Source organism: Gallus gallus, chromosome 2 (assembly GCF_016699485.2).
Source record: "Gallus gallus isolate bGalGal1 chromosome 2, bGalGal1.mat.broiler.GRCg7b, whole genome shotgun sequence".
NCBI classification, from domain to species: domain Eukaryota; kingdom Metazoa; phylum Chordata; class Aves; order Galliformes; family Phasianidae; genus Gallus; species Gallus gallus.
The window spans coordinates 17,262,797-17,277,147 of NC_052533.1; the positions used below are offsets into that span (position 1 = coordinate 17,262,797).

Here is a 14,351-nt window from a genome sequence, read left to right on the forward strand (position 1 = left end):
CAGACTGGATGCAGTGTTTTTAATGTCAAACACACCCCTGATATTCAGTGATGCAGTATCAGTACTTCCGTGCTCAGTCAGCTGAGCTGCTCTTATCCTCATCAGCTATCTCTCTTCCCCATGAACACATCCGTGTCTGCATCTTTGCCATGTTCTCCCCTCAGAGTTCAACCTTCCGGAGATTTAGTTAAGGTAAGCACCAGTGGACCAACCAGCAAGACTGCTTCTTCCACCACTGTTTGACCTTTAAAGAGAAAGCATGATTGTGCGTGACAAAAAATGGGAAAAATATACTCTGAATTTAAACCAAGAAAGTTTTGGAAATGTCATTAAGTTTCTGATTTCCTCTTTGCATCACACAAGGCAAACATACATGCGATCAGTCCTGCAGCTCGTTATCAGAACACACGTGCTCAATTAAGACTGCAGCATCTCAGCTACTTATCTTTAATCCTAATTTTAAGCCAGTGCTCTCCTGTTTGTTTAAAGATGACCTGCTATTTTTAGAGACAGGCAAAGAGAGGTATGTAAATACACACCGTGCTATTTAACAGCTTGTAAGGCATTTCACTTTTAAAAGGAAAGGGAAAAAGCTGTATTTCCTTATGATACCTCTACCCAAGTAACTGAGAGAAGTGCAGAGGTAGGGCTAACCTAAAACAAGCGTGGGAACTGCTGCAGAATAAAGGCTCCCAGACACAAAAGTTCCTAAAATGGCTTGGAAGGGACCTGACAACCCACCCAGTCCCACCCCCCCGCCATAGGCAGGGCTGCCACCCACCAGCTCCAGCTGCCCAGGGCCCCATCCAACGTGACCTTGAATGTCTCCAGGGATGGGGCATCCACAGCTTCTGTGTGCAACCTGAGACCAAGTGAAGGGCTTGCACTGCCCAGCAAGGCTCTGCTTCACCACAACCCACGGTACCGCTCTCAGGTAGTCAGGAATCCCTCAGGGGATTCTCAGTGGCAAGTATTTATGCTAGGATCACTTGTAATTGCAAAAGAATTGAAATACTTGTCATTAAGTGTTTGCTTTTCTTCCGCACCTCCAGACCACCCATTATATCACTTGTTCACATTCATCAAACAGCACGTCCCTGCTTCCCCTGCTACTCACTGGGGAAAGTAAGGCAAAGAAGCCAAGTAAAGGCTCTTGGGAATGGACTTCCAGTTCCTCACGCCAGGAACACAAAGTATGGAAAAAAGAGCACAAGTAAAATTATACTCTTTATTCATTCCATTTTAGCTGAGAATATTCCTATTATACAAATACTGTATAAATTCCAAAATCACAATATATTACAAAATAAAAAAGTACAAACTGCAGTACTTAATAAATATATCTAACAAGTTAATCAGAAAGTAGAAGAAACAGAATTCAGGTTGGAAACATTTAAATGTTTGACCCAGCAAACCATACAAATCTCAATTTAAATACTTTTTAACGTAGAATACCATTCCTGATTTCTTATTTAGAAAATAACATCCAACGAATAAAATGTTGTGATCAGATAACGATTTGTTGGTGAAATACAAGCGCCAGAACAGAAGCAGGGCTCATACAAAAGACACCATAACCCCAGAAACAGGAACACAAACACCGAGGTGCAGCCAAGGCAATTACTGCCAAAGCGGTAGGCTATTATCTAGTCACAACATTCTATTGCAAGTTAATGTTCTATTATTACAGATAAATAACATAAATGGAGCAGAGGGTGAGCCAACCAGGCAACCAGAGGCCAGTTTACTCAAAACAGTAATTAAATACAGAAGAGTCAATTGCTCCCTGCACGGTGCACGTGGAGCTGCATTCCAGCCGGCTCAGAGGACCTGTTCAGCACTCAAGGCAGAGAATGCAACTGTTCTGAAAGCAGTCTTCTACTTTGCCACACTTGAACAAAAACTACTGTTTTGCAAAGAATACCCACGATGCTTTCGCCAGTTTGGGAGGGTCATTTGACATCAGCTTCATTTGGTAGAAATATAAGGTTTATGGGTAAAAAACACAGCAAAAAATAGCTGTTACATCATAAGCCTTATTTACAAAAAATTGTTACAAATGTTTTTGGCTATACAGCTCAAAGCCAGATACTAACATGAGATGTAAAAGATGGACGTTAACAGTTTAAAAATGTGCAAAAAATACATTCTCATAGAAAATAGAGAAACGGTGAGGAGGGGAGACACAAACATACACAGAGAACCTGCTGGCAAATAATCCGAGGCTAAGTTTCTACAACAGAATACTACATACACGCTTGCATTTATCCCCCACGATCTACCGTTCGTCTCAGTCCGGGGTGCTGCTGCTTCGTTAAGGATTAAGGCATCACCATCACGGCCAGCACGCTTCTGTCCGTCTGTCCCCGCAGCTCTGCCCCTGGGCGGCCTCACGAGCAGGCGTTCTGCTCGATGTACATCTTGGAGAGGGACACAGCCATGGACTTGGCCAGCTCCTCGTCCCGCCGGCGCTGCACCTGAGTCTGCCTGCACCAGGCCTCGTACTCGGGGTTGGGGCAGACGCGGTCCAGCACGGCGTCGTAGTGCCCGTTGCTCAGCCAGCTCAGCCAGATGCTGGGCCGCGTCGGGTCCTCGGGCCCCAGGTAGTGAACCATGGTGGAAACGGTGGGGCTCTCGGGCCGCCCGCCCGTCGTCAGGTGGATGTTGACGTTCAGCATCTGCCCCATGGCCAGCAGCTCGGGGTAGCCGGCCCAGGCGCCGTCCTGCGCGGCGGCGATGAGGAACTCCCCGACGTCGCCCTCGATGATGGGGCCGAAGTGGTCCAGGTGGTCGGCGATGTAGTGCACCGTCTGCTCGCGGAGCTCGCCGTGCGGCCGCTGGTCCCCGTACACCGCCTTGCAGACGGCGCGGTACAGGCAGTTCCCGTCGGGGATGATGTGGAAGCGGAAGCGGCCCTTCTGCCGCAGGTACCGGTCCTGCTTCTCCACCTCGGCCAGGTACAGCGCCAGCTTCTCGCTGCGCTCCGCCCGCCGCGCCCCGGCCGCGCCGCCGCCGCCGCCCTCCTCGTCCTCCCCGCCGCGCTCGGGCTGCGGGCCGGGCTGGCTGGCGGCGGCCTGCAGCGCCTGGCAGTGCTCGCTGAGCCGCAGGCTGCGGTTGCTGGGCTCCTCGGCGCCGCTCTGCACGACGCCCTCCAGCCAGGCGCGGCCGTGCGGAGCGGGCTCGGGCCGGGGCAGCAGGCGGATGGGCACCACGCGCTCCAGCGGGCGGCGGCGGCTGACCGTGAGCTGCGCGCAGGAGCTGTACTGCGGGACGGCGGCGGCGGGGCCGCTCGGCATCACCTCCAGGCAGGAGGAGAAGGCGGGCATGGCGGCGGCGGGGCCCCCGGGGCTCGGGCCGTCCTTGGCGGGGCTCTCGGCGGTCGGGTTCGGGCTCGGCCCCGCGGCGTCGCTCGCTGAGTCGGCGGAGGAGGGTCCCGGCGGTATGGAGACCTTGAAAACGGCCGCGGCGCTCGGAGGGGCCGTCCCGCCCGCGGGGTAGTGGGTGATCACGGAGCTGTAGAGCTGCATCCTCGGCTCCCCGCGGGCGGCGCTTTATAGGCGGCGCCGCCGGAGCCGGGGCGGGGAGCGGCGGCGGGGGCCGCGCCGGGGCTGCCGGAGAGGATGAGCCGCCCGGGTAAAAATAACCCGGGGCATCGCCCCCCGCCCCGCCGCCCCTCCCCTGCCCCGCGCTGCCCGCTGGGCCCGGCGGCGCTCGCCGCAATTCCGACTGCGCCACAGGCGGCGCGGCCCCGCCGCCAGGCCACGCCCCTCCGCGGGAGCGCGCGGCGAAGCGCTGAGGCGCTTCTGGAAGCTGCTGGGGGCGGGGCGGGGCAGCGCCGTGTTTACCTCGGGGCCCGCGCACGTTGGAATGCGGGGGGCGGGGCTTCGATAGGCCACGCCCCTCGGCGGGAGCGGAGCGGTGAGCGTCCGTGGGAGCGGCCGGAGTTTTCCTTAGGGAAACGTGGTAGGCGTACGTGGATACATAAAGCTACGATATACGTCATCAGTTAAAACGTGGTGCGAGTACATGTATGCTTAAAACTACGATGTAAGTCATCGGGTAGTAATTGGAGAGGCCAGATTTAAAATACAGCTCCCAAAGACCTTTGGCAATTGTTTATTGAGGTCGGTGGTGCCTTACAACCAACACGTCTGTTCGCTCAGCTGTGATATAAATAAAGCCGCATCTCACCCGTCGGACACGAGCAGTGACGCTGCCTGCACACGCTGGGTGTGATCACGTTACGGCAGGCATGTTGAGTAAGAAACCCCACTTGGTACTGGGTTAGCACGGGCAGTCAGTCTCCAGAATGGAAAAGTGGATATTGTTGTGTTTAATCTCAAAGTTACAGAGGGAAAAAAAAGAGATGGATTTCAGAGTAAATTCAGGGATGAAAGGTTTTAGCTTTAGTTCTGCAATCCAAGCAGAAGAAGAAAGGAGAAAAAGAATGGGCGGGGATGGTAAGTACCACCAACTCCTTACTGATCTTCTCACCATTCCTTTTCCCTTGTTGCTGTACTACACTAAATAAAAAGACATAACCGACCGCCTGCAGCAGACTACAATGTCTAAAAGAACTGTTTCTTTGGGTACGCGTTCAGGGAACTGATCCCTGTCCCCAGTTTCTGCAGCTAAATCCTGGGCTACCAGCAGTACAATACAGGATGTCATTCTCTTCCATGTTTTGAACTCCTTGGCATCTCGTTGGCTAACTCATGTGTAGAATGAAAAACACTGAAATCCTCGATACTAAAAACGGTGGATATTCAAGGGAACAGTTTTCGCATCTGCTTTCCTTCTTTGTTTCGAATAAAATACAGCAGCCAATTCCGTGCGTTATTGGGAATACTGCAATTGAGATGTAAAGAGTCAATATGCATCCAAAATCACTGCCTCCAAAGTAGAAGTGTAAGAGGTACATCAGATGTGAATCGGGCTCTTAAGGTCCCAATTACATGCCACAGCCAGAAAGCTGATAGCTTTGGAACAAATGGAGGTGTGCGTTAGCCAGGAGCATTTCTGGCAGCCTGTTAACAGGAGATAAAGTATTACAACTGCTCTGAAATTACAGAGTGACTCTTGTATGTCAGAATGTTCAGAACTTGGGTTTAAATATAGCTTATGAGAGCAGTCAGTGAATCTTTATTTCTGGACAAATCATTTCTTAGAGAGCAAAATATGCCAATCGGATGGTGCTAAATTGAAACACTTTCCAAGCAAAGGCTTGGGGCAAAAGAGAAATTCCTGTTTGGTTTTGCTTGTTAATCAAAACCTTACAAGGTATATTTCTGAGATAAAATGCATTCTAGGATATTCACAGGTGATCTAATGTGAAACCACTGGAAGCTGTCCCTCCCCAGAGGGTTTAAAATGTGCCAATAGCTATTGTGACCTTTGTCATTATAATACAGATGTACATTACCTTATGCTCATCAGCACTTCTGCCTGTATGTATATGTATATATATATATATATATAAGTTATATTTTTGCTTAGCAAATGACTTCTGACTGCAAGTAAATGTCAGAGCTTACTGCTGGGTGGTAGGTTTGAAGTCTGAAATAGTCTGGTAACAGAGGGAGGGAGTGGAGGGGAAAGGCAGGCAGCTCTTTCTGTTAGAGAACAGTAAATGGATCCAGCAGAATAAAAGCATTTCTGTTAAAAACGAGTGCTGCATTTTGAATACTTAGGGCCACAATTTTCTTTCTCCTAGGATGTTACAGAAACTCCCAGCAATGACTGTTCTGCCCTTCCAAAACCACTGGTTATTTGGAACAGCAGTACAGTAATGGATGGGCAGCTGTGTTACTCTGATTATTAGTTACAAAGAGGTATGACATTTGTGGTTCCTCATTTGAGGAAATAAACCAATTCACTATGTATTCCCATATTTCCACTGTCTTAGTATTCCAGTGCTGTGCTTCAGCATATTCTGGAAGGAAAAAAATGTTGTTTATAGCTGAACAAAAATCCAAGGAGCATCCTGAAATGCACACTAAGTATGCCTGCAGCTTTTGGTAGTTACCAGATCATTCTACAAACAAATATCAGTAACATCATTCCCATGTTTTTCGCTTAAAATATATGTAGTAACCTTCCTAGTGCTATTAAAATACAATCAAAATCTGTTACTAGGTAACTGAGCAACACAACAAACAGCTCTACCATTGTATGAGAGTTAATTGCATATTGCTCTTAGCATACTAATTACCTCCTATGTGAAGTAAATAGAAAAGTTCACCTTAGCATGTTTTACCTGTGTTATTAAATACTGACAGTGTAACATGGCTAACATTTTCTGTGACTGAGCATCTAGAGTTAGTCACACACATTTGGCCTGGGTGGAATCCAACCTTTCTAGAAATCAATGACAAAAATCCCATTGAACCTCTGCAGCAGAAGCATTTCACGGCTAGTTTTCAGCTTTCATTGTAGGAGTTACCAACAGTCAGCACTTACCTGAAAGGTCATTCAGTAAATGTCTGACATCTGTTTGCAATAATAGTAATGTCTTAACCCATGCTTTGATCCAAGGTCACCGGGTGAAGAAAAGGGTGGAAATAGAGAGGAATGATCAAGTGATATGAATAAATTCCTGTGAATATTAAGTTTCAGGGAAGAACTTGAATTTCCTCAATACAAGGCTATCTGTAAAAGGAAGGAGCACACTATTGTGCCTTTGGTGCCTTTTGCTGCCAGGAGGTGCTTATTTCTCTTTCTCTGAGCTGCATGTAGAGCAGCCACTGGGGAAAAACTGAACTTTGCTTTGCAGTGTATAAAAACTGGCTAAAACATGATGCACAGATGGATTGCTTCCATAGTATTCCTGTTTTTCTATTTCTGTCACTTCTGCCTGCATACTGTGCCACACGAGCACTAGAAGGCTTCACAAAGCAAGCAGAACATACTATGGAGATGCTTTTCACTGTCTTCTGTAATGTTTCCAGGCTCCTGGTTCCTTCAGTATAGGCAAATGTGAAGCCCCTTGCTAATGCAGAATAGATCTTAAAGCAAACCCTGTGGTAACAAAGCATAAGCATCTCTTGAGGTTAAAATTTCTCCTGACATAATCATTACCACTGGTTACACTGCACATTCCAGGAATGGTTGAGATTGTTTACAAGGCAAACCACAAGCATAGAAACAGCTGTGGAAAAACAGTGGCATTCGGTGACGTAAAACTGGATGCCTAAGAGTGGAACTACTTCTAACTTTAACGAACAAATTAATTACATCAGCAGGATCATTTGTTAGTGAAGAAGGAGAGAGAAGTTAGCTTAAGTGACGTATTGAATGACACTGAATAAGCATTTCCACAGCTTTTTATTTATGCTAATGTAACCGTGCTTCAGCCAGAGATATTTCTGGATGAAGTATTTCATGAATTGATAGCTCTTTGTACATAACTAGATGATGGAATGATTTTATATATATATATATATTGAAGTTGTATATAAAGGAAAAAAATAGGAAATCAAAATATGTGTGTGTGTGTATAATGGATATGTACCAAGGATCTTCCAATACAGGGAAGAAATATCATAGAATGGCTTGGGTTGAAAGGTCCCCCAAGGCTCATCAGGTATCAACCCCCTGCCACAGGCAGGCCCACCAACCTGCAGATCTGGCACCAGAGCAGGTTGCTCAGGGCCCCATCCAACCTGGTCTTGAACACCTCCAGGGATGGGGCATCCATAGGCTCTCTGGACAGCCTGTTCCAGCACTCACCACTGTGAAGAACTTCCCCCTGGCATCCAAAGAAATATGAGCTGGAACTAAAAAAAAAACTTCCTGAATCATCTGTTTTCTCTTTTGTTGCCTGCATGCGACCATATCATTCCTTTCATAAAGCTACCAAGTTAAAGGTAAATTATTCAGGCTATAGTTAAAGGAACCTCTGTAGATGTCATAAGCCAATAGCACTGACAGATCGTGCTGCTTCCACTCCCAGTCTTTTTTCTGAGTCCTTATGCCAGTTTGGTTTTTTCGTTTGTTTGTTTTGTTTTTGTAATGATTTTATACTTTGCTCAACCCTTACTGTATCACTAACATAAACTGGAAAGTAAGTGTATCAGCAGTTACTTTTGAGGTATACATACACTGCATAAAACAATGGATGTGTCTCAGACAGTTTTGCCTCACAGTCTATTGTTTAGTTTCTGCAGTACTCTCAGATTAAAGTCATATCACTGTGTGGGTGCACTGGGCATTAGAGATGTAGCCAACAGTATGACATCACGTGGCAAGACTGGAAAAAGGGTTACTGATGATAAATATAGACATTCACTCACACTTCAGGGTGTTGGATTCACATCCCACTTGATAAGTGAGCCTCTAAATGTGAGTTCTGACGCAAGTCAAGTCTCTCATTTCTACTCAATGTGTAGATGGTATTTGTGGTAGTCATTGTGAATAGGGCCCAAAGATGATATCAGAATATAAAAAGGAATCATAAATGCTATTTCCTCTGAGAAAAAACAGTGGTAATAATGCAATGCAAACAAGCTCTGTAATGTGTACAACGTTTAAAAAGAGCTATTTTATATATTTTAATAAACCTCAAAGGATATAAAAGCGTTTGTAATGCCTGTATTTTGTTATCAGTTATAGGAAGAGAATAGTTGCCTTCCCTCCCTTTCACGTTGGATAATGGTAATTTTAGGGTTGAGGGAAGTAGTTATTCTGGCTCCTACCAACAGCAGAACAGGGTTCTGACTAGAAGTCTGTGAAGGAAGTAGAGGAAGTGGGTAATGCAGAAATAACAGAAGCTGGATTAATTACTTAATAGGTTACTCTTGATTAAAAAAAAAAAAACACAAAAAAACCTTTAAGGGTGAAATAACATTAAAAAAAAAAGAAAAGTGCAGTACTACAGGACTAGCTACTCCTCAAGTAGAAACATAACTTCAGTGAGGTACCAAGCAGCCAGCATTTCCCCAGGTGGCATTACAGCAGAAAGGCTTTGGAGATGGAAACTAATTCTAAGGACAGTCTCATCTGCCCTATCCTCCAAAACCTTGTAATAGTCAGCTTTCCCTACCATTCTTCCATTGGTAAGCAGCAAAAGGAGGTATCGTTACTTCACACACGGGTAAGCGTAGCAGAAAACCACATTGCACAGTTTGTGTTTTCAGAATCAAGGAATAGCATCTAATTAAATAAAATACCTTTGTTGTTCCACTGCTTGGTCCATCCTGTGGGAAAGGACTGTGGTTACATGCAGTGTAACCAGCTCAACAAGTACTGTTCTAGCTCCAATGGAATTTAGGGGAACAACCTACCTCATCACAGCACTAACCTGTTCTGTTTCCACCTACACAGCACAAAGCTAACTGTTAAGGCAAGGTCAGATTGCAGCTATTTAACTCCACTATCTAATGAGAAAAAATAACACAGGTGGAACCATTACAGAGGAGAGGTGACATCAATTCATCCTTACTAATGTCCTACTCTGTAAATAATTAAACCTTTCCTAATCTAGTTTGTTATGGCTAAATGTACAAACACTATTATTTCTCTGATTCAATATTGCTTCAATATTTTAAGAGATAATTTTAAAAGTGAATTATAGTGAATATTAGTGAATTTATAGCAGTATCTCCCAACAAAATGGTATCTTAACTCAGTTTAGTCATACTAAAAAGCAAAGTCGTGTTTCTGCTGCTTTGAGTGAATAACTGTGGAAATTTTAAAATATTTTAGCAATATGATTTTCTGTACTTAATCAAATTGTTTGAAACATAAAATAGTGTTACAAAGAAGCACTCGTTAAGAGTTACAGTATCCATAAATGAAAACATAAGCAATCTTCTCGTGATTTATATGCAAGTACAATTAAAAAAAAAATAAACATTAATTACTTAGTAATTCAGAGTGAGAATCCCAACTAAGATTAAATTACTATATCAGATCTGGGCCTTTCTGCTGAGCAGAAGGGATTGTGCATGTCCCTCCGAATTTGATACAGAATTAGTAGAGGCAGTTTAGTACATCCAGTCTTGTTGGGTCTAAATAAAGTTTCTAATACTGCACAACGTGAGACATTACTAAACCAATGAAAATGGGGATTAGAACAAGAGTAGAAAGGTGGCTATGGGACTCATGAAAGGAGAGAAAACTGCAGATAACTTAAAGGAATCATTATGCTGAAAGACATTCTGTAGTGGAGTTCTTTAAAGATCAGTCTTGGCACTGACTTTAATATTTTCATGAATTACCCTGCCATATGGTGTGCAATTGACTTTCACTAGTGGCTATAGAGCTGAGCATCGTTTTTACAACAAAAAATTTTGAAATATCATGTAGGAAACAGTTGGAGGCCAGAAATTGAGCTGCTTACAAGGGTAGAAGAAAATCAGCATTGCAAATGGAAGACATCCACTCAGTGACAGGTGAGTATTTCTGCTATTAGCAGAATATCATCTGTGGGAAATCATCAGGAGCAGAGACCCACACATGCTATTCAATTGTGGAATCGTAGCTTCATCACTCTCACTTCATTTGGATATCTGTTTCTGATCAACATTGCTTAAGGATGTTACATTTTGACTGGAACATGAGCAAAGGGGAATTGAAACGATCAGTGCACCAGTGACAACAAGAGAATAACCGTTCTTGGCTTGCTTTATCTGGCAAAGGTTGAAAAGGGCTCTCCATAAATACCTGACAGATGAAATACTAGGGAGTGAGAAGAGCTGATGAAGTTAAAGGACAGCACTGGCCAAAATGAAATGGATACAACCTGGCAATGAATAAATTTAGTCTTGACTCACGGCCTTAGCTTTCAGATATGACATAATTGCAAATACTTTTATGAAAGGATCCTGGTAACAAAATACTTGCAGCAGTATGGGGAAATCAGGATGGCCTGTGAATGCAGGACCATTTTGGCTTAATAACAGTGTAGCAATAGTAAAGACTTTGATCTTAACGTGCAGTAAAATATCAGCCTGCTTCTTTGTTCCATTTTTTTTCCCAAGGGATTTATGATCTGTCATCCTCTCCACCTGCAAATACATCTCTCTTCTGAAAGTGCTACTATACTTTTTTTTCTCCCTCCCCCCAATTTTCTGAGGGATTAACATCATTAGTTTGAACAAAGAGCAACTGTCTTTTATATTTTGTTTGAAGTTCACTGGCCTTTGAAAGGAGCTATGTGCCTGAAGATCTGTTCACTTTTTCCAACACAGACAGAATAAAACAGACTTACTGTATTTCTCTCAGGTCAAAAATGCCTGTTATAATCAGGAAGAAGTAGGAAATGCACATATTGTTTGAATTGTCATACTTGTGTTGCAGCCTTCTCTACCTGTTTTTCTATAATAAGGGACTAAAATAAATTTTGAGTTGTAAGAGAAAATGTCAAGAACTGTTAGCACATAAACCTGGTTACCTTGGAGACTCCGTTATAAATTAACTATTGATGACTGTCAGTCAAATGAGGCAGAATAGATAAAATGATTACAGTTAGAATCTGAAGCAAATTCTGAGATGGAAGGGGAGAGATTTATTGTGTACTGCCAATTCCACTGTGTCATTGAATCTGGACACTTCCAAGCTACAGAGACAAACAGGCATACCATGTACGGACACAAAAGCTTTGCTGTTCTATTCTGACATTACAGACCCTTACCCTGTTTTAGTTAAGTAATAAGCAAGTACCTTGTTTGAAAAAGATGCTATGTGCAACTGTAAACATCTGCTCCTTAGAGGTCATATTCATCTAAGCTTGGTGAGGAGCAGTGCAGATATAAAAGCCCCATCTCACACTTGTGGATCCACAGAAGGCCCTGGCCCACTAGTGAAAGAGCAGCTTTCCTGGAGAGAGAACCATGTTTTGCTAAGTTAAAGCCAATATTTTATTATGACATGAATGCCAGTATTTAAGATTTGTCAACAGCACCATTGCAGATGCATTTTCAGCAGCTTCTATCTAGATTGAAATATCATAAAATCTTTCAGGGTATGGGATTAACAAAACAAATAAACAAATAACTTGATTATTATCTTAAAAAGATTCAATAGCTAGCCTTGTCCAGGCTACACAGCAAAGACATTTCTAAATAAACAAGGTTATCATGACTGCAGTAATTACAGTGTGAAGCATCAAGCTACTTAATGTAAACACAGTAGTTAGAACAGCATGACCAGGCTGTAATCAATAATAAGAAAACAACCAAGTCAGGATGAAATATATCACAAGAAAAATGTTGGATTTTCTATGTTTACAACTAAACATGAATCACTTGATCAGTTCCCTGGCACTCCTCTTGCATGCATCCAAGCAATATATGGGATATGAAAACTAGCTGTCTTGACCTTTAATCTGATTCCTATAGAACAGAAAAACACAGGTGTAATTTTTTGGCAGTTTTTCTACATAACTATATTATGTATTTTTCTACATACTATATCATGTATATATATATTAATAAACTTTTTTTTCCTGCTTCCAATGGCAAATTACACTTCTTCCCCAAACAAAATGCACTCTTCTACACATTATTAAAGTTGGAAGGTTTCCCAAAAGTAAGTCAAGTTTTATAAATGGTCTTTGAAAGCCAAGTAACAATTTCTGCTTTTCACTCAATTACCTTCACCATTTTTGCTAAACTAAAAGAAAAAGCCTGAGAATACCAGAGTGAGAACCATTAGTTTAAATTATTACTCAGCACGTGGTATAATAATGACATCTTCCATTTTATATTAACTCAAGTAACATTTGTGAAAGTAATAAGTGATGACTTATGTTCAGTAGTATAGCTAACTTAGTAAATTTCTTACCAATTACATTTCTTTGATATAGAGATAGCTTTGACCCTATCTTTACCTCCAGCTCAAGAAAGAGAACAATTCTAACATTTTAAATTTAACTTGGTGGTTTGTATCTCTTTCCATATTTCTTCTGTTGATAAAAGGGTGCCCAGAGCTTGGGGGAAAAAAAAAAAGAAAAGAAAAAAAAAAAAGCTGAATTAATAAAAGTTTTTAGTTCTTGAAGTTTAGTTTTTGATGTTCAAGGCAATTTTTTTTCTATAAGCCACATGAATCCCATACACAGAAGTTAGTAAGGTTTCACCCATTCCAATGACTCCAAATACTACAAATGATTTGTTATTTAAACTATCTCTGCAATAACTTCTGGTCCATGAAGATTATATATCACACTGAACAGACAAAGACATCCTAGCAAAAACCAGAAGGGCTTATCCTGTTTAAAAAACCTTGTAGTTTCTGTTATGTAGGACATAATTTTGCTCCTACATTTAGAGAGCTGGGTGGTATTAATGTTTATTCTTAAACACTTGCTTTCTATGTGCAGCCTGAGTTCGAGCAAAGTTGAAGTGATTTTTAGTGTAAATGCTAAAATTATTGAGACCAGAACACTACAGAACACATAGTGCATTCAAACATTAATAACTACATTGTTTTTCCAGTTGGCCCATACTCGGATGGACTTCTGTCAAGGGAGAATTATAAGAAAATTACAGTCGCTGTTGATCATCTCACTGTTGTCTCAACCATTTCCACACTAAAATGTCAAAGCCTGCATTTGTTACTGCAATGAAAGCAAACAGACCACTAATAAGGTATACACTCACATTTGACATGATCTTCTATCCTGCAGTCAGAATCTGCAAGAAATTGCATTTTCTTCTTCTACCTCTGTCACATGGGCCACTATTCCTTATTTCCTCCACCTTTGGTTCACAGTCTCACATAGTTCAAAGAGCCTGTTTGGGCTCCTCACCTCTGCATTCATGCAGGCTGGAGCAGGGAGGGCTGAGTCAAGCCTAAGGCCATGAATATGCTGAGAGAACTGCTGCATTTGGGTGCAGTGATACATCGTAAAATCTCCTCTGAAACATGCTCTGATGTCCCTGAGGCAGATGTGCTCCCTGGCCTGGCAATAACTTAGGCGTTCAGGTTGAATACTAGGAAAAAAGTTTCTCCTGAGAGGGCCATGGGCATGGAGCAGGCTGCCCGGGGCAGCAGGCACGGCCCCACGCCGGCACAGCTCAAGGAGCGTCCGGACACCGCTCTCAGACACAGGGCTTGGATTCCGGGTGGTCGTGTGTGGAGTCGGGAGCTGCGGTCGATGATCGCTGTGGGTCCCTTCCTACTCAAGATAATCTATTACTTCCGCACGGGTGAAACAAAGGTAGGGCTCTGCGCCTGAACCTGCCGAGCAGCCGGCTACAGTAACGCAACGCTCACACCACCACCACAGCACAACTACAGCCAAGCAGCGCAGCTCCACTACGCCTACAATCACCATTACCGTCACTTCAGGCCTGTGAGCCACCGCCGACCGGAAGCGCCGTCCTCCTATCCCGCCCCGCTCTGCGCGGCGC

The 14,351-nt window shown here is 43.5% G+C and overlaps 1 protein-coding gene across 1 annotated transcript; it reads right to left on the reverse strand.

Moving 5' to 3' along the window:
• Positions 1–1,214: 1,214 nt before the first annotated feature.
• OTUD1 (OTU deubiquitinase 1) lies at positions 1,215–3,735 on the reverse strand. The gene has a single exon (XM_418604.8). It carries the CDS (start codon positions 3,525–3,527, stop codon positions 2,391–2,393), a length of 1,137 nt encoding a protein of 378 aa, XP_418604.5. The 5' UTR covers positions 3,528–3,735; the 3' UTR covers positions 1,215–2,390.
• Positions 3,736–14,351: the final 10,616 nt, after the last annotated feature.